General features: G+C 40.9%; 1 protein-coding gene across 1 annotated transcript in view; it reads left to right on the top strand.

Moving 5' to 3' along the window:
- The window catches only part of LOC138641981 (ferroportin-like), a 45278-nt gene that overhangs the window by 12353 nt on the left and 10988 nt on the right, over positions 1–21937 (top strand). Inside the window, exons 3-6 of the mRNA XM_069729832.1 lie at positions 6369–6436; positions 14173–14332; positions 19188–19303; positions 21470–21596. Coding sequence (XP_069585933.1) covers positions 6369–6436; positions 14173–14332; positions 19188–19303; positions 21470–21596 — 471 coding nt within the window. The remainder of the gene's footprint in view (positions 1–6368; positions 6437–14172; positions 14333–19187; positions 19304–21469; positions 21597–21937) is intronic.

Below are 21937 nucleotides of genomic sequence, written 5' to 3'. Positions count from 1 at the left end.
GGCAATGATTATGGCGCTGAAGGCAATGATGATGGTGCTGGAGGCAATGATTATGGCGCTGAAGGCAATGATGATGGTGCTGGAGGCAATGATGATGGTGCTGGAGGCAATGATGATGGTGCTGGAGGCAATGATGGTGGTGCTAGAGGCAATGATGGTGGTGGGGGAAATGATGGTGGTGGGGGCAATGATGATGGTGCTGGAGGCAATGATGGTGGTGGGGGCAATGATGATGGTGGTGGTGGGGTCAATGATGGTGGTGGTGGGGGCAATCATGATGATGATGGTGCTGGAGGCAATGATGATGGTGGTGAGGGCAATGATGATGGTCGTGGGGGCAATGATGATGGTGCTGGAGGCAATGATGATGATGATGGTGGTGGGGGCAATGATGATGGTGGGGAAGAAAGCAATGATGGTTGTGCTGTAAAGGACAAAGATGATAGTGGTGGAAAGGACAATGGTGGTGGTGAAGGAGGCAATGATTTAGGTGGTAATGAGTACAATGGTGGAGGGGGAGAAAAATGATGATGGTGGAGGGGGCTGCATTATACCCTTTCAGGGGGGCTGCATTATACCCTATGAGAGGGGCTACATTATAATTCTGTGGGGGCTGCATTATTCTCCGAGGGGGTTACATCATACTATATGAGGGGAGCTGTATTATGCCCTATGAGGGGCTACAGTATATTCTATGGGGGGCTGCCTTATGAGGGGTTGGCATTATACTCTGAGGGGGCTGCATTATATTCTGTGGAGGGGCTGCATTATATTATATGTGGGGGATGCATTATTCTCTCAGGTGGCTACATCATACTATATGAGGGGAGCTGAATTATGCCCTATGAGGGGGCTACAGTATATTCTATGGGGGGTTGCATTATACTCTGAAGGGCTACATTATATTCTGTGGAGGGGCTGCATTATGCCATATGAGGGAGCTACATTATATTCTGTGGGGGGGCAGCATTATACCTTATGAGGGGGTTGCATTATATTTTGTGGGGTGCTGTATTATACCCTATGAGGGGGGCTGCATTATATTCCATGAGGGAGGCTACATTATATTCTATCAGGGATCTGCATTATATTCTATGGGGGGCTGCATTATATTCTGTGGGAGGCTACATTATATTCTATGAGGGGGGCTACTTTATATTCTATGAGGGGGCTACCCCAACCCCTGCTACATAATTAAGACATGTACTACCTTATATTATGCCCTGATATTAGCGTGTTTTACCGCACAATTGATGGTCTTGAATGTATTTATATGTAGCTACATAGTGGGCCCCAAGAGTGATTTTCTCTGGTGGGCCCAAGGTGCTCCAGTCCGACGCTGTCTGTGAAGTATAGGACCACAGGTCCTTCTACATTTCAGTACTCTTGCCTATTTGACTAACAACAGTAACAGTTATTTCTGCCCAGTAACTCTTCCTTCTATGGACTGGCCCCAATATTTAACCCTGTATGCAGCTAATTAACTGTTGCAGGCCACTAACTAGATAAATCAACATTGAAAACATGGTAATACATTATCTAACTATAATATCTTCAAGGGAGGGTGTTGAAAACTTCTTCACTCCTTTACACATACACTGGGGATTTCAATTAGTAAAATATAACTTATATGAATATTGTCTAATAAACAAATATATCCTTCTGCTCAGCTTTTCCTTCTCTACACCACGTTGTCCACAATGTACTTCGATGTACTTCGAGACAGGTTCTCTTTAAAGGTGCATTGTAATCATGAGAAATATAGGAACTTTGTTAGCCAGCTGATTACTTGAAAAAAGAGTTAGAAACCCCCTCTGGTCTTTTTCTGCATAGCGGGTCACTGACTGAGGATTAATTGAGGATTAGTAAAGATCCTAGCAGTCACACATAACCTGATTAGAAAACGATGGCATATCCTCGTGGTTGGAGAACCCTTTTATGTGGCAAGTCCAACTCTGCTTCATTTATGAAGACAATAAAAAGCCATCTAAAAATGAAATACGTGAAATACTAATACATGAAATACTAAATATTTACTAAATATTTATCGATTATTTTTTGTCCTTTATAGTTGGTGATTATAATGGCCGTCTCTTTTATTTATGGAAACCGCTATTAGCGGCATTTCTATAAATTTTTAATACAAGAAAACCTGCCTTGCTCTGTATTTTTCACAGTTCATCATATTTCTTCTATTAAAATGGCAGAAGTGAGTCGATTTATTGTTCATGTTGTTGCTTAGAACGCATGAATCTTTTTCACAGTTACTTTTACAGATCTAAGGCGAGAGGGTTCACATTACGGGCAATTTTAGATATCAAGGCGTCTAATGCACTGCTACTTATATGCTTAATGGAAGATAAATACATTACTTATATGTTTCATGGTAGATAAATGTTACTTGTAAAAAAAAATATATATATATATATATATATAGTAATAAACATCTTTTGGAATAATAAATATTTTGATATCAAAATATTATATAAAAATATTAAAACGGTATAGACATGGCATTATTACCTTTAGGCCTTAATTTGCTGCCGTTAGTGTTAACTTCAATGAATATAGGGAAATGGCCTCCATCCTTTGGCTTTCCAGTTGTTGCAGAAGTATAATTTCCACCATGCCCTGAGATCTGCATCTACAGTGAAAATTATAGGGGTAAAATCCATTAAAAAGTGATATTCTGGAGTGTCGCTGAGATACATTAGAGTATTACAGTGGTACGGTCAGACAGCCACTGATTTCCTAAATAATGGAACTGCAAAATCCATTTAGCAGCTCTCGGAGATTCCCAACACAGGAATTCTCTGACACAACATTCTAAACAAAAGGACATTGAAATCAGTGGAGCTTTGCTTATTGTGGTGTCCGAGATTTCCAGATGATGAATTTATCGATAGAGGAGCCCACATATTTTAGATAGCAGTTGGCTGAAGTACGTGTCAGTTTACCTCCAGAGAAAACGTAAGGATCAGGCATTGTAGTGTCCCATACTTGACCCTAGACATTATATGCCAGGGAAGAGTCAGGGGTCTCACAAACATATTGTATGGTTGGCCAGTCCTGACAAAATCAGCGGAATAGGATGACTTTAATCTTGTGTGTATAGAGAACTCAGAAGTCTATACATTGCTATACATGTAAATAGAATAGACTGCACTTGTTGATCAAAGTGTGTGAGCCCATCTGCCAGGCAACCTCTTTTAGATAGGACTGTATGCTAAACAGACTCACCATCATATTCATTTAAAGGGTTATTCCCATCTCCAAGATCCTATCCCAATACATAGTAGGTGTAATAATATTAGAAAATATCTCCAATTAGAAAAGTAGTATAGTTTTTAAGATTCGCTGTATCACTTACCCCATGTGCAGGGCATTGCAGTTGCCGACAGCCATCTAATATATATGGCCAGTCTTAGATTGTTTGGCTATTTCTTGTAGCCCAGTAGACAATGAGTGGAGGAGATGTATGGGTTTCAGATCCCAATTCTCAGGATCGGTGGGGATCCCAGTGGCTGGACTCTAAGACCTCAGTCAGACCTCTATTTTTCAAGTACGTATTCTATCCATATTTTTCATGGATAGAACAAGCATTATAGTTCGTGTCTTTTGTAAACTGCGTGTCTGCATAAAAATCATGAAGACATGTCGATTTTTGGTTCAAGTAACGGATCAAATTTGCCCATACAAATCTATAGGTCAGTGAAAAATTACTGACAGCACAATCCGTGTGCAGTCCATATACTGTCTGTTTTTAACATTGTACTGGGTAGGAAAATTTTTCTAATTTGTCGTTTAGGACATTTGTGAAAATCACTAATGAAACACTCAGAAAACCAATAAGAGATGGACACCCGAGCTAAAATAAGCAATTTTTATTGAAGACAAAAAATCTAAAAAGGTATATAAATACAACAATACAAACAACAATAAAACAGATGCAATGAAAAAAGAAAGGCAACACTAGTGCCAGGCACAAGAAAAAATAATCAGGTAAACCATACATAGGATACATATAAGTATATGCCTATAAATAATCAAAGTAGGTGAGCTGATTACTCCACATGCGTACAAATCCAAGATAATAATTGTGCCTATAGCTAATAGAGCATAGGAGTAGCTACACCAACATTAAAAGGCTCCATGGCGTACCACATCAAAAAAGGGGGGTTCAGAGTATACACATACCAGCAATTACTTTCATATAATCCTAGCAACATCAGGAAACCCATATAGCCTATTGGAAATAGTATGAACCAATAATAAATAACTGAAAACACTGAACCAACCTGCTACTTGTAAGAGGGGCCCCAACGCGCGTTTCGCATACGTTGCTTCCTCGGGGGGCGCTGAACACTGGTTCAGTGTTTTCAGTTATTTATTATTTCTTACTCTCCACCTCTATCCTTTGCTACCATCCGGGATCTAGCCTGGCCTTACCTACTGTATATCTATGGGACGTCCCCGGTATAATATTGGTTCATACTATTTCCAATAGGCTATATGGGTTTCCTGATGTTGCTAGGATTATATGAAAGTAATTGCTGGTATGTGTATACTCTGAACCCCCCTTTTTTGATGTGGTACGCCATGGAGCCTTTTAATGTTGGTGTAGCTACTCCTATGCTCTATTAGCTATAGGCACAATTATTATCTTGGATTTGTACGCATGTGGAGTAATCAGCTCACCTACTTTGATTATTTATAATATGTATCCTATGTATGGTTTACCTGATTATTTTTTCTTGTGCCTGGCACTAGTGTTGCCTTTCTTTTTTCATTGCATCTGTTTTATTGTTGTTTGTATTGTTGTATTTATATACCTTTTTAGATTTTTTGTCTTCAATAAAAATTGCTTATTTTGGCTCGGGTGTCCATCTCTTATTGGTTTTCTTATATATATATATATTATGGCGGAGTATTGATTTAATTTGCCCTCCTTATAGGTTTACTAATTAAACACTCATACTAAAACTGACACACTGAACAAACACTGATGAAACACAGATCCAAAGCTCTGATGAAATCACTAACGTTTTTATATTCGAGAAGAATAACTGATGTCTCAATGAAGCCAAAGCGATCAACAGCTTATCACGTATTGTGGCTAACAGAAAAGCAATAAAATAAGAGTGTCAAACAGCTCGCAAAATAAACCTTATATAAAAAAATAACCTTTATTACGTATACATTAAAACAATAACCCTAAGTGCAAGGTGTTATGCAATAAAAGGTCAGGGAGGTGATCTGTCCCTATCTTTATGTTGGGAATCCCTTTAGTGTGTCTCTCATACATCCTGGACAACCGGTTGTACTTTTTTCTTCTCTGCAGTTGAGGAGCACAGCATCAGAAATACAGTCGACTTCCATCTGTCCTTGAATTAGGGCTATCAGGATTAGTTAGGGGCAGTCAACGTGTGAGTGGGGGCACCAATTCTCGTTATCTCTTTATTGGGTGCCAACCTCCGCAGTTAGGAAGGTGTGTATAAGACCTATCACGCATGCTGTTTATAGCTAGAACTTCTAGATTTGGGACAACCCATCTAAGTTTCATTGTGCAAACATTTCTATGATCGCCAGCTGTCTTAAAAATAGATCTGTCACTTATACATGCTGTCACATCTGAGGGCAGTGCAGTACGTAATAATAGAAGAGATAATCTTATGAAAAAATAAAGTGATCTCACCATACTGAAGTACTGCATGCCTGCTAGATCCCACAGAATGCCATATCCAAAAGCTGCTGACCCGTGGAGAAATCCACGAAATGTAGGAAAGAGGAAGGCGCCTCTGTTTAAAATTCTTCAACGTTTATTTTCAAAGGATTAAAATACTCCACATGTTTAGCACAAAAACCTCTGAAGAGACTAAACATACTTTGAAAAGTCGGCCTGGGGACTATGTGTCTTGTCTAACTAGTCCGAAGTGAGTAACTGATGGCTTTTTTTCCCTGCATCCCTTTTACATAAGGAATAACTAGTCAGTCAATTGGCGTGGGGCTAGGAGAAGCGGGCTGGAGACTCTTCTCATCTCGGACTAGTCAGCATAGACACATAGTCCCCGGGCCAGCTCAGCCAAACTTTGAACCAAGCTCCCTGTGGTTCTGGCAGCATGAATCCGATCACAGGTTAATCTTCTAAAATAGATGTTTTTGCTATTTTTAATTCCATAAATAAGAATTTATGATAATAATTTTAGCTAATTATGTTGGGAATTTAGAATTGTGTTATGGTTTGAAAACTTGTGACATAAAATGTACTATTTCACCTTATTCATTCACTCTTTCACTATACCATTTTGTCAGAATAAAACATACATTGCCGTACAGTATATACTACATTACTCTATTGGTTTTATTAGGCCCAGCTGTCAACTATTTCATGGGACCAAGATTTCTTGTCTATGTCAGCTGTGCGCTTTCAATATGGGTAAGTTCAGAATTCAATTTTGGTGTGTTTCATGCTGCAATATAATTTATCAGTAAGGCCGGGTTCACACAATGATAAAATGATCAGGCCATCCACATCCAGTGTTCTGAGTGCTCATCTCACCCCACTGTCTGCACAGTCTGCTTGTCATCACTGTTCTTGTCCGCACTATGTTAGTCCATCTGTATAATCACCCATGTGCACTTGCTCATTGACTACCCTTGGCCAACGTGCTGCCGTGTCCTGACCATTGTGCTCACACACTGCATGCTGAACCTGGCCAAAGACCTGATCCACACGTCAGTGTTTGCCATCCATGTGCTGACCGTTGTTATCACGGACAGCACACTAACAGCTGAAATTAGACCTGCACACTTTACAACCAATCAGAGACAGGTTGAGAAGTGATCAGATCCAGTTATAATTGTATTCTAAGGCAAAAACCATTGTCTTAGGCTGGTTTCACATTGGAGTTTTTTGGGGTGCGTTTTTGCGGTAAAAAACGCAAAAAACGCATGGTGAAAAAACGCATGTAAACGCGTGTAAACGCTGCGTTTTTTTGACGCATGCGTTTTTGCATGTGGTGAAAAAAACGCGGCGTTTTGACGCGTTTACATGCGTTTTTACATGCGTTTGCGTTTTTTAAACGCATGATGAGAAATGTGTGACAGCTGCCAATCATCAAAATAAAGTAAAAAACCCACTATAAACAGAAATAGTTAGGGTTAGGGTTAGGGGTAGGGTTAGGGGTAGGGATCATAACCCTAACCCTAACCCTAAAGGGATCCTACCCCTAACCCTACCCCTAACCCTAACCCTAAGGGATCCTAACCCTAACCCTAACCCTACCCCTAACCCTACCCCTAACCCTAAGGGATCCTAACCCTAACCCTACCCCTAACCCTAAGGGATCCTAACCCTAACCCTAATCCTACCCCTAACCCTAAGGGATCCTAACCCTAACCCTACCCCTAACCCTAAGGGATCCTAACCCTAACCCTACCCCTAACCCTACCCCTAACCCTAACCATAAAGGGATTAGGGTTAGGGTTAGGGTTAGGATCCCTTAGGGTTAGGGGTAGGGTTAGGGTTAGGGGTAGGGTTAGGATCCCTTAGGGTTAGGGTTAGGGGTAGGGTTAGGGGTAGGGTTAGGATCCCTTAGGGTTAGGGGTAGGGTTAGGGTTAGGGGTAGGGTTAGGTTCCCTTTATCACCTTTATGTTGGGGGGTGGCATATCAGTGTGTTTTCTGGTTTTTTAATAAAAAAAGCATGCGTTTTTTACCGCAAAAAACGCATGCACCAAAAAACGCACGCGTCCCCATTGACTCCAATGTATTTTTTGACCCAAAAAAAAACGCATGAAAACGCATGCGTTTTTTTTTGGTCCAAAAAACGCTTCTAAAAATACTACAAGTAGCATTTCAGAAAATGAACGCATGCAGTAAAAAAACGCATGCGTCACAAAATGCGACCAAACGCATACACAAAAAAACGCATGCGTTTTCAATGTTAACCCCTTAAGCCCCGAGGGTGGTTTGCACGTTAATGACCGGGCCAATTTTTACAATTCTGACCACTGTCCCTTTATGAGGTTATAACTCTGGAACGCTTCAACGGATCTTGGCGAATCTGACATTGTTTTCTCGTGACATATTGTACTTCATTTTAGTGGTAACATTTATTTGATATAACTTGCGTTTATTTGTGAAAAAAATGGAAATTTGGCGAAAATTTAGAAAATTTCGCAATTTTCCAACTTTAAATTTTTATGCCCTTAAATCACAGAGATATGTCACGCAAAACAGTTAATAAGTAACATTTCCCACATGTCTACTTTACATCAGCACAATTTTGGAACCAAAATTTTTTTTTGTTAGGGAGTTATAAGGGTTAAAAGTTGACCAGCAATTTCTCATTTTTACAACACCATTTTTTTTAGAGACCACATCTCATTTGAAGTCATTTTGAGGGGTCTATATGATAGAAAATACCCAAGTGTGACACCATTCTAAAAACTGCACCCCTCAAGGTGCTCAAAACCACATTCAAGAAGTTTATTAACCCTTCAGGGGTTTCACAGGAATTTTTGGAATGTTTAAATAAAAATGAATATTTAACTTTTTTTCACACAAAATTTATTTCAGCTCCAATTTGTTTTATTTTACCAAGGGTAACAGGATAAAATGGATGCCAAACGTTATTGTACAATCTGTACTGAGTACGCTGATACCCCATATGTGGGGGTAAACCACTGTTTGGGCGCATGGCAGAGCTCGGAAGGAAAGGAGCGCCATTTGACTTTTCAATGCAAAATTGACAGGAATTGAGATGGGACGCCATGTTGCGTTTGGAGAGCCCCTCATGTGCCTAAACATTGAAACCCCCACAAGTGACACCATTTTGGAAAGTAGACACCCTAAGGAACTTATCTAGATGTGTGGTGACCACTTTGACCCACCAATTGCTTCACAGAAGTTTATAATGCAGAGCCGTAAAAATAAAAAAATCATATTTTTTCACAAAAATGATCTTTTCGCCACCATTTTTTTATTTTCCCAATGGTAAGAGAAGAAATTAGACCACAAAAGTTGTTGTGCAATTTGTCCTGAGTGCGACGATACCCCATATGTGGGGGTAAACCACTTTTTGGGCACATAGCAGAGCTCGGAAGGGAAGGAGCGCCATTTGACTTTTCAATGCAAAATTGACTGGAATTAAGATGGGACGCCATGTTGGTTTGGAGAGCCCCTGATGTGCCTAAACATTAAAACCCTCCACAAGTGACACCATTTTGGAAACTAGACCCCCTAAGGAACTTATCTAGATGTGTTTTGAGAGCTTTGAACCCCCAAGTGTTTCACTACAGTTTATAACGCAGAGCCGTTAAAATAATTTATTTTTTCCCAAAAATTATTTTTTAGCCCCCAGTTTTGTATTTTCACAAGGGTAACAGAATAAATTGGACCCCAAAAGTTGTTGTCCAATTTGTCCTGAGTACGCTGATACCCAATATGTGGGGGGGAACCACTGTTTGGGCGCATGGCAGAGCTCGGAAGGGAAGGAGCGCCATTTGGAATGCAGACTTAGATGGATTGGTCTGCAGGCGTCACGTTGCATTTGCAGAGCCCCTGATGTACCCAAACAGTACAAACCCCCACAAGTGACCTCATATTGGAAACTAGACCTCCCACGGAACTTATCTAGATGTGTTGTGAAAACTTTGAACCCCTAAGTGTTTCACTACAGTTTACAACGCAGAGCCGTGAAAATAAAAAATCCTTTTTTTTTTCCCACAAAAATGATTTTTAGCCCCCCAAATTTTTATTTTCCAAAGGATAACAAGAGAACTTGGACCCAAAAAGTTGTTGTCCAATTTGTTTCGAGTACGATGATACCCCATATGTTGGGGTAAACCCCTGTTTGGGCGCACGGGAGAGCTCGGAAGTGAAGGAGCACTGTCGCGTTTGGAGAGCCCCTGATGTGCCTAAACAGTGGAAACCCCCCAATTATAAATGAAGCCCTAATCCAAACGCACCCCTAACCCTAATCCCAACTGTAACCCTAACCACACACCTAACCCTGACACACCCCTAATTCTAATCCCAACCCTAATCCCAACCGTAAATGTAATCCAAACCCTAACCCTAACCCTAGCCCTAACCCTAGCCCTAACCCTAACCCTAGCCCTAACCCTAATGGGAAAATGGAAATAAATACATTTTTTTAAATTTTATTATTTTTCCCTAAGGCTAGGTTCACATTGCGTTAGGGAAATCCATTTAGCGCTAGCGGATTGCGCTAACGCAATGTCTTTTTAGGTGTTGTGTTTAGTGGTCGCGTTAACGTCCCCGCTCTGGAAGATCGGGGATCGGACCTCGGGCGCGACGCGGACGCTGCAAGCAGCGTCCGAGGCGCGCCACAAAAGAACGGCACCTTGCTAGCGCGAGCCGAAAATGGCACGCTCTAGCGATGCACTACACCCGAAAATCACATTGCGGTCAATGGGTGTGCTAACGGACCCGTTGCACGGCGTTAATTGTGACATTTTCGCCGTGCAACGCTGTCCGTTAGCGTTAACCCATTAACGCAATGTGAACCTAGCCTAACTAAGGGGGTGATGAAGGGGGGTTTGATTTACTTTTATAGCGTTTTTTATATCGGATTTTTATGATTGGCAGCCGTCACACACTAAAAGACGCTTTTTATAGCAAAAAAGTTTTTGCGTCTCCACATTTTGAGACCTATAATTTTTCCATATTTTGGTCCACAGAGTCATGTGAGGTCTTGTTTTTTGCGGGACGAGTTGACGTTTTTATCAGTAACATTTTCGGACACGTGACAGTTTTTGATCGCTTTTTATTCCGATTTTTTGTGAGGCAGAATGACCAAAAACCAGCTATTCATGAATTTCTTTTGGGGGAGGCGTTTATACCGTTCCGCGTTTGGTAAAATTGATGAAGCAGTTTTATTCTTCGGGTCAGTACGATTACAGCGACACCTCATTTATATCATTTTTTTTATGTTTTGGCGCTTTTATACGATAAAAGCTATTTTATAGAAAAAATAATTATTTTGGCATCGCTTTATTCTGAGGACTATAACTTTTTTATTTTTTTGGTTATGATGCTATATGGCGGCTTGTTTTTTGCAGGACAAGATGACGTTTTCAGAGGTACCATGGTTATTTGTATCCGTCGTTTTGATCGCGTGTTATTCAACTTTTTGTTCAGCATTATGATAATAAAGCGTTGTTTTTTGGCTCGTTTTTTTTTTTTTTTCTTACGGTGTTCACTGAAGGGGTTAACTAGTGGGCCAGTTTTATAGGTCGGGTCGTTACGGACGCGGCGATACTAAATATGTGTACTTTGATTGTTTTTTTTGTTTTTTTTTTAGATAAAGAAATGTATTTATGGGAATAATATTTTTTTTTTTTCTTCTTTATTTAGGATTTTTTTTTTTTTTTTTTTTACACGTGTGGAAATTTTTTTTTTAACTTTTTCACTTTGTCCCAGGGGGGGACATCACAGATCACCGATCTGACAGTGTGCACAGCACTCTGTCAGATCGGTGATCTGACATACAGCCGGGCAGGATAAGAGCTGCAGCTGCAGCCTGATCCTGACCCGTTAGTGCTCCCTGCTGGACCCGGATGCAGCCCCGTGGCCATTTTGGATCCGGGGACTGCAGGGAGAAGACGCTCGGTACACGGTGAGTACATCACCGTGTACCGATCGTCTCAGGGAAGCCCGAAGGGAGCCCCCTCCCTGCGCGATGCTTCCCTGCACCGCCGGCACACCGCGATCATCTTTGATCGTGGTGTGCCGGCGGTTAATGTGCCGGGAGCGGTCCGTGACCGCTCCTGGCACATAGTGCCGGATGTCAGCTGCGATAGGCAGCTGACACCCGGCCGCGATCGGCCGCGCTCCCCCCGTGAGCGCGGCCGATCGCATATGATGTACTATCCCGTCACTGGGAATTAAGTCACAGGTCACCTGGACGGGATAGTACGTCATATGGGATTAAGGGGTTAAATATAGGAAAAAAAAACGCATGCTTTTTTTTGAAAAAAACGCTGCAGACAAAAACGCAAGTGTGAAACCACCCTTACTGGACAGCAGTGTAATCTCAGATGTAATGACTGCTGTCCGATACCAGCCACATTGTATTGTAAGTAGTAATGAGCGAATATACTCGGTACGGGCTCCTTCTCACTTGCGAGAAATACGTGCGAGTCTCCCATGCACCGGCACTTGGGAGCGGAGCGTGCGGCTGCATAGCAATATATGGAGCTGCACGCTCCGCTCTCGAGTGGCGTCGCCAGAGCTTGGTTTTAACATGTGAGACTTGCACGTATTTCTCGCAAGTGAGAAGGAGCCCTACTTGAGATTTCCCGAGCACGCTCGGGGGTCCTCCGAGTATTTTTTAGTGCTTGGAGATTTAGTGTTCATCACCTCAGCTGAATGAATTATGGCTATTAGCCAGCATAAGTACATGTGGGGATTCCCTAGCAAGCAGGCAACCCCCACATGTACTTATGCTGGCTAAGAGATGTAAATCATTCAGCTGCGACGCTGAAAACTAAATCTCCGAGCACTAAAAAATACTCAGAGGATCCCCGAGCGTGCTCGAGAAATCTCGAGTAACGAGTATATTCGCTCATCACTAATTGTAAGATCAATCATCATCATGTGATTAACAGCACAAATACCGTCCCACTACGTATAAGTCAGTTCTAAGTTATTAAAAAATGGCATCTAAAATCTCATTTACAAGGACTCAGATAATGGAGGGGTATATTGTAGCCTGGAGGGGTATAGTTAGGCCTAAGTTATTTTACACCCCGGGTTATAGTTTGGCCTAGGACAATATATCCCTCGGGAATACACCATATCTGGGTTTATTCTGGACAGAGGTTAATGTGGCCTGTTGCCTGTTACAATGGTTCATCTTTTGTTGACTACAGGGAAAATTTGAGAGGTCACCATGCATAGGAAATGGTCAGCTGGTCCTGCCAAACTTAACCCCTTAATGACCGCCAATACGTCTTTTAACTGACCTGAGATATAAGAGAATAGCCTCCCCATACAGGTGACAATCCAGCATCTGTCGGCTGTACACTATAGCTGACAACTTGCTCTACCAGCCACAATCAGTATTTGCACCATCTAAATCTGTTTAACCCCTTAGATGATGCTGTCAATAGTGACTACATCATTATAAATGGTTAACAGAGTGTGGGGGCTTCTTCTTTGTCACAATTGGTGCCCTCAGATCATGATTTTGCGGTCCTGATGTTTGCCATGGCAATTCATGACCAAATAGCGGCCTTAGAGTCTGACGGCTGTAGTAATCTGTTTAGAAGTTAGCAACATTTAGGTGGTAAAAATACACATTTTCATTTCTGTCATACCACTTTGCATTAATTCCTGTAAAGCACCTGAAGGGTTAATAAACTACCTGACAGCAGTTTTCAATATGTTTTGGGGTGCTGTTTTTAAAATGGTATCACGTTTGTGGGTTTCCCAATATATAGGACCCCTAAAGTCACTTCAAACATGGATAAGTCCCTAAAAAAATAAATTTTGTAAATTTCTTTGAAAAAATGAAAAATTGCTGCTACATTTTTAAACCTCCTAAAATGCTACCAAAATAAAACAACATTTTACAAATGGTGGTGATGTAAAGCAGACATGTGGGAAATGTTATTTATTAATGGTTTGCTGTTGTATGACTATCTGGATTAAAGGGATAATCATTCAAATTTAGAAAATTGCTAATTTTTTAACATTTTTCTCAAATTTTTGATATTTTTTATAAATAAACACAAAAAATGTTGAACAAAATTTACCATTATCATAAAGTATAATGTGTCACGAAAAAACAATCTCAAAATCACTGGGATTTGTTGAAGCGTTGCAGAGTTATTACCACATAAAGTGACACTGGTCAGATATAAAAAATTTGGCTCGGTCACTAAGGGGTTAATTATAGAGACAGGTAAAACTTTGTATAATTGATGCCCAGTGCTATAGGTTGACTATTTTGCCAAGTATCTCTACAGTCTACAAGACTCGCTAAACCCTAGCAACTATATCTTCACGACCTCTGTGAGAATGGCATGATAAGGGGGCTATTAACTACATTACGTGGAATTATAAAATCTGTGATTAGATTAATTTATTTGATGAGTCAGTCAGTACATACTATTACTGATTGTGTTCTAACGTTTGCTTTCAGGGGGATCGCATGTGGCATTTTGCCATTTCTGTGTTCCTCATTGAACTCTATGGACATAACCTGCTGCTGACAGCTGTTTTTGGCTTAGTAGTTGCTGGCTCTGTGTTAGTGTTCGGGGCCATAATTGGTGACTGGATTGATCGAAAACCCAGAAATAAAGGTAAGATGCATGATACTTATTTGGTTTATAGCCTCATATTCCTTATGAATCTATTATATGCACATTTAAAAGGAACCTGTTATGTCCCCTAACTCTATTAACCTGCAGATATCGGTTCAATCTACAGGTTAATAGCATTCCGGTCAGACAATTAACTTTATTTCTCCAGGGAGCCCCTGGCTTTCAGTCGTAGAGGTGTACACGAAGCAGCTTGCTCTGCAGAGTACCTATGCACAGCAAGGTGTCAATCAAAGTGTCAGGGAGCGTTTACAGCCGCTGCACTTCGTATTGAGAGGTGACTGTAGATGCTCTTTCCACGCCTCTCTGACTGAAAGCCAGCGGCTCCTTGGGAGAACACAGTTCAGTTTGTGCCGGTAACCCTACCCTACCCTACCCGGTAACCCTACATTCGACACAGCGGACAGACATTATTAGAGCATTTGAGGACCTGACAGTTTCCCAATAAATGTGCTCCATTATAGTTGTTTTTGTCCAACAGATACTTTGCATTAAAAAATTCCACCATCTGGTTCCTGTGCAGACTGAGGCCATGTTCCGCTGTTGTTTCGTGCAGAAAATCTGTTGCATTTAACAACGTGGATGACGTGATTTTATGAAATCTCATGGCCAGTGTGCAGCTAAAATTTTGTTTAAGGCTTTTTGCATACTGCGTCTTTGCACTTAGTTTTCAGTTTACATCCAAAGCTTTTCCTGACGCATACTGTAATGTTCCCATTGGCACCACCCATTCACCAGATGAAGTCCATAAGGGTATGTGCACACGTATCTGTGAGGGCTGCGGATTTTTCCGCAGCGGATTTGATAAATCCGAAGGTCAAAATCACTGCTTTTTACCTGCGGATTTACCGCGGTTTTTGTGCGGATTCCACCTGCGGTTTTCTATAATGGAGCAGGTGTAAAACCACTGCGGATTCCGCACAAAGAAGTGACATGCTGCGGAATGTAAACCGCTTCGTTTCCGCGCATTTTTTTCCGCAGCATGTGCACAGCGTTTTCGGTTTCCCATAGGTTTACATTGTACTGTACATTGTACTGTAAATGCATGGGAAACTGCTGCGGATCCGCAGCAAAATCCGCATCGTGTGCACATACCTAAGTGTATTTTTTGGCCTCCATCTGGCTGATAAGCTCCTATATACGGTTTTCTAACTGCATAGAAAGGTACTCTTTTCTATACAGAGGGACGCTGCAAAGAAACGTACATCATGCGGCATAAGTGTCTTTACAATCTGTTTCTATGATGGACAGATATCTCGGCATCATCCCGATTGTGGCCACTGTCGAGTGCATGTCTCCTGAGCGTATGCATCCGACAAAGGCCATGAATGTAGTGCGTAACTAGCCTAATTTTGTATTTTGTTGTGTGCACTCTTTTGTTTGCGTGTCCTCTATGGACAGCATGAAAAAAATGATTGGAAAAAAACACAATGTGTAAAAAAAAAAAAAAAAAACCCAAAACAAACAAAAAGCTCTGAGTCAAATCTGCACCAAAGAATGCATGAAAAATAATGGTAAACTAATTAAAAAATCTACTGCATAAGGCCGGAGTCACACTACAGCGAGATACGGCCGAGTCTCGCAGGTTAAAAACAAGCTCTGGCACCGGCACTCCGGAGCGGAGCGTGCGGCTCCATGTATTGCTGTGCGGCCACACGCTCCGCTCTGGAGTGCCGGTGCAAGAGCTTGGTTTTAACCTGCGAGACTCGGCCGTATCTTGCTGCGTGTAATCCCGGCCTTAATGCAAGAATCGGAGCAGATTGCTATTGTGCATTTTGTTTCGCACCTGCAGGAAAAGCAGCATCTTCTCACATGGGACCACGGCCTGAATGAGAACTGCTGTTACATTCATTGTACATTCAAAGAAAAACTAAACGGAAAATATTTGATTTGCAAAATTTCACTTGTACAATTTCATACCATTCAGGTACAATAGGCAAAAACCTCTTCCTCCTCCCTCCACAAAGCTGTGACAGCAGCTGACTGCTTCATTGAACACAAAGGACAGGTTATAGTTTTCAGGTAGTATAGCGCCACCTACAGACACCATTGGATTTGCTTAGAAATAGCAATGGTTTACTCATAAATGACCGGACAGTTGCTACTAAAAAGTGACTACTTGAAGTTACAAACACTTCTTAGGTATCATAGGCATTCAGTGCCCAGGGGGCATCATGGAGACTCCCTGACTAATGGTAACACATTGGGTTCTGCTCTTTGTGTAGCTTTTATAGTACTATGAAAAACAGAGAGAATACATTGTGTCAGAATGGCAAGTTCTGCAAAGTAACAAACTCGGAAATCATTGTCTTACTGACAAATCCATCTCTGCTATCATATGGCGTTTTTATGATATTGCATTCATTAGCGCGTCATTTCTTCACATGTTGCTGGATCAGTGAAGGACTGTCATAGCCGAATACTACGATGTATCAAAAACAAAGCAGCTTTATTTAAAGCATGACACATGAACAAGAAACAAAAACCGCAGCATCAAATACACGGTAAAAACGCATGTAAAAAAAAATGCATTAAAAACACAATGAAAAACCAGCAAGTAACCTCATTTGCAAAATAGGTGCAGAAATCCTCCAACATCAAAAATTCATTAGAAGCTCATCATTGGAATGTAGCCTTAAAGAAATATTATTATATATTGGAGAAACCCTTTAATTTACAAAGGACTTGTACTTTATCTGGAAATGGAAATTTTAGCGAGTATAGGTATAACAATTGTGCTGTTCCTCTGTTATTCCTCCAGGTAATTTATGAGAAAAGTGTAGACTTAGTACTATCAGATGGAGTTGAGTCCTTGTACACTGTGACACTGTCCAATTATTGCTTTGTAAGGACATACCCTTTTAATAAGGAGACTAGTAACACCCAGTTGTCAATTTATTTGTTAAATATTTCAGAGGAATAACAAGAATGCCACAAAAAAAATAAATCAGGAAATATTTGCGACAGGGCACCATTAAATTGTCCCTTTATTTTACATAGACACTTTTTATCTTTTTTTTTTTTTTGCTTCATTTCACATAAAATACAAAAATGTAGCGTATAATTTTGATTAACCGTGAATAACTATATACTACCATTATGTGTAGGCAGTTATTTACATGGGACTGCAAACAAGTTCCAGTGTCTGTCTCCTAATTGACTTTTGAGGACTGTAGAGTAATCTTCCATACCGGCTATGGTACAGAGGGATATGATGTACAATTTATAGACCTGAAGCATTTTTTCCACAGACATTATGTTATGCATAGCTATGCCAGTGTAAGGCTACTTTCACACTAGCGTCGGAATCTCCCCGTCGCAATGCGTCGGGGAGAGATTCCGACGCTAGCGTTTAACGTACTGCACAATGGAGGCAGTGGATGCATTTTGTCCGGCGCATCCGCTGCCCCATTGTAAAGTGCGGGGAGGTGGGGGCGGAGTTCCGGCCGCGCATGCGCAGTCGGAAAAAGCGGTCCGTCAGGAGCAAAAAACGTTACATGTAGAGTTTTTTGCTCCGGATGGTCCGCAAAAGCACGACGCATCCGTCGCTCGACGGATGCGACGTGTGGCAATCCGTCGCAAATGCGTCGTCAATACAAGTCTATGGGGAAAAAACGCATCCTGCAAGCACTTTTGCAGGATGCGTTTTTTCTGCAAAACGACGCATTGTGATGGATTGCAGAAAACGCTAGTGTGAAAGTAGCCTAAGAAAGAAACAGAGAAGAGGCAGAGGAGCGCACTATGTGCTTCACAGGGAGCGCCCACTGAGCTCTGAAATTGCAGCACAAAAAGCAGAGCGTGCCCAACAAAGCAGGACTTAAAAGTTAAAGCCATATAAAAATACCGTAAGCTAATACCACAGTGCAACCTCAGCTGATAATACAGCACATATGTATATAACCCACACAAGGGTTGCCTATGGGCTCACTCACATGAGCGTATAAATCGGACAATGTCAGTGAGATATACAATTAATCCAGTGCGTGTTTAACATACTGTGAATGTATTTAGCTAATAAATATAAAAATAAATGAAAAAAAATGGCGTGGGTTCCATGTGCTACTTCTGGGGTGGCTGAGAGCTGGTGTTATTAGTTTTGGAAGGGGCCAATATACATGAACCTTTACCAGCCTATTAATATCAGCCCGGAGTTGTCTGTTTGGTCTTTGCTGATTATAAAAAAATAGGGGGGACCCCACATCATTTTTTTTGGTCCCCCTTTTTAATAACCAGTAAAGGCTATGCAGACAGCTATAAGCTGATATTAATAGGTTGGGAAGATCCATGGATAGTGGCCCCTTCCCAGAATAATAACACCAACCCCCAACTGTCTGCTTTCACTCAGCTGGGTTTTAAAAAGAAGGGGGACCCATGACATTTAGTTTCCAATTAATTATTTGTTTAATAGGTTTAATAAGGCTAAATACCCTTTAATGCCACATGACAGGCACTAAGTGCTAATTTATTACATGTAGGATGGATGTCCATCTATCTATTACTTTATTTGTTTGTAACTAGCTTTAAATGACAGAGAATCACTGTATGTAAAAGCTGACGTTAAAAACAGATTGCATATGTAAGTTATATGGATGTCATACAGATGCTAGGTGAGAAAAATTGCATTGTACTTGCATGACACCTGTCCTACTTTTCTGGATCAACATCGCACCGCTTTTTGATAAGTTGGTGTGACTCGAGCCTACGGCTGGATCTCTGCAGCCCAGATTACCTGGAATATAATTTCAGCAATATACCATGTTCTCTTTTGCTAAGCTTTGAAGGAGCAATAATAAATCTCAGCGCATGTTTATATTAATGATACATTTTGCTTCCTCAGTTGCTCATGCATCACTATTCATTCAGAATTCATCCGTCACCGCGTGCTGTATAGTCCTGATGTTGGTATTCTCCTATAAAAATGAGATAGAGCAGATTTGGCATGGCTGGCTTACAGTAAGTCTGGGTGCTGTGTGATTCCGCAGCTTTGTGTTGTGGCTTAATGTGATTTTTGTTGTGATACAGCGCTCCCTATCACCCACTTCTATATCTTCATAGTATTACAGCATAGAATTCCGGTTATTGTCGCCAACACTATGCTAGTTGTAGAATGTAGAAGTAGAATGTATATATTTTAGGAAACAAATCATCAGCTCCTCGTAGTGATAACAGCAGGCAACCAGAATTCTGTATTTTATAGGGAACCGGTCATAAAGGAACGTTATTCCTTCTGGCAAACTCTGACACTCAGTCAGCGCCAGGGTGCGGTTACTACGCACTACATAGCGAGCGGTAACTGATGTCGCATCGGTTGTGCTTCTATGACTGAAAGCCGGAGGCTGCTGGGAGAAATAAAGATAATTTCATCCTGGCAGCTGCGCTTTTTTTTTGGGGCGGCAGCCGCAACGCTTTAGAATGAAATTAACCTGCAGATTAACCCCATTTCTGCAGGTTAATAGCATTTGGGGACATGACGGGTTCCCGTTAACAAGGTGGCTAGGATGCCATGATGAGATTTGGCCACCGGCATGTTGTAGTAAAGTTACAGGGTAACAAATAACTGCAACTTTCTCGCGTCCTCAGTATTTTGAGGATCTAAAAAGGTTTCTTGTAAGTCCCATCATAACTTTTTTATCCATCAGAAAATATTGAAGTTGTGGTGTTACTTTAAATTGTAACGCAACCTCATTGTTTGGGTTAATAGTTAATACAGGGAAGTTGTTATAAATAAATACATACTAATAGGAAAAGGATGTGTATATATATATATATATATAAATAATAATATATATACATATATATTATTACTGAATGTCTCTAGCAAAAATCTATAGTGGTGCCTCAAAGACCACACTCCCATAGCATATAATCAACAACGTCCATGTTGGTATCATAGCCCATGGACAAAAAGTGATATGGCAACGTAAGATGTAAATTTATAAAAAGTTATATCTTTATTATAAACAAAAAACAAAGATAAAGGGAGAGACCAAAAACAGTGACAGGGCTAAAGAAAACCTCCGTAGGGAAGGACCAATAGTATAGCGGACGCAAATACACTGTTAAATTACTGGCAGTATATAGTAGTAAAATACATAAAAATATGCTAATGCGTAGGTATAGAAGTAACTGCGAGTGATCCAAGAACAAGTGTACAAAAACAGGCGGATGCTCAATCTCCTCAGTCAACTTGCCGATACAAGACTATAATAATAATATATACATATACGATGTCATAAGTATACTGAATGGTAAACTGAAAGAATAGTAATCAATGCCAAAAAAGAGGTCACAAACAAAGTACAAACGCGGTGCTATAGTATACAAAAAAGGGGTGCAAATACCACAATATTTATACCACAATTATACCGCAATAATAGATGACCCAGTGGCAATATATATGAACCAAGTGGCTAGACTAAGATCAGTACCGGCAAGTAGATCCGGCCACAAACAGAGTCCAAACGCAAGTACCGGTAAGTAGGCAAAAGTATAGGAGAGCTTACCGCTAAAGTAAATTGCGTCCGGTGTCCTTCCCGCCTGCCCGACGGGCGCCGTTTCGCTGCTCGCTTCTTCTCTGATTTATTTATATTATTATTACTATATAATTTACACACCTTTATACGAGCCACAATAAAAACAACAGCACCATTCTATAGCATGTGATGAATATAAAGCTAGCGTGTCTCTGGATGTACAGTATAATTGCATCCATTCATATTTAGCCCGTCATTCTCACATACACCTCAGTGTGAGTGTTGCTGTGGTTTGGGGGGAGCAGCATGATTAATTAAATTACATTTTTGAGCCCTTAGGCTTGTGCTAGCTATAAAAAAAAATGAAATCTGTTTTGCTCATCTTCCCATCGACCAGCGCTATTTCTCCGATGCTGATGAGTGACAGAGCCGCTGAGCCCTATGATTAGCTGCAGTGTTGGTGTGTGCTGTAGCCATGATGTCACCGCTGCAGCCTGTAAGCAATCACTGGGAGCGGGACAGAGAGGCAGCGCTAGAGCAGGCGATGGGGACCAATTTTTATGAGTTAAATGAAATTCAAAGCAGAAAACTGTTTTAAAGAATATTTTGTGATTCAAGTGTGATTTTGTTTGTTTTTTATCCACAGATATTCTGCTATGGAGTGGTTATTATTTTAGCGGATCTAGCAAATCTTGCAAGCACGGCGCTAACCATAACCATTCAGAAAGACTGGATCGTCGTTATTACAGGGGATAACAGAAGCCAATTGGCCGGTGAGCCTTGTACAAACGCACATTGTTCATGAAATGCTGAATGAAGGGTTTTGAGACTTTGTGATCATCATTGTTTAAATAGTATCTGAACATTTAAGTATTTTTTTAAATGTTGTATCCTTTATGAATACTGTTGATTGTGGGGGTCTGGGTTCTGAGACCTTTCCCCCCATCAATCACCCTAGTCAAGGGTCAGACAGGCTGAGCTTATGTTAGAGCATGCGCTGAATGGTGTACGGCTCCATAGAATTTCTCTAAGGTTATGGTCACACGTTCAGTATTTGGTCAGTATTTGCTCTCAGTATTTGGAAGCCAAAACCAGGAGTGGGTGAAAAATACAA

Source organism: Ranitomeya imitator, chromosome 6, assembly GCF_032444005.1.
Source record: "Ranitomeya imitator isolate aRanImi1 chromosome 6, aRanImi1.pri, whole genome shotgun sequence".
Taxonomy (NCBI): Eukaryota; Metazoa; Chordata; class Amphibia; order Anura; family Dendrobatidae; genus Ranitomeya; species Ranitomeya imitator.
Note: the sequence above shows the minus strand (reverse complement) of the source record. Positions and strands in the feature narration are given on the sequence as shown.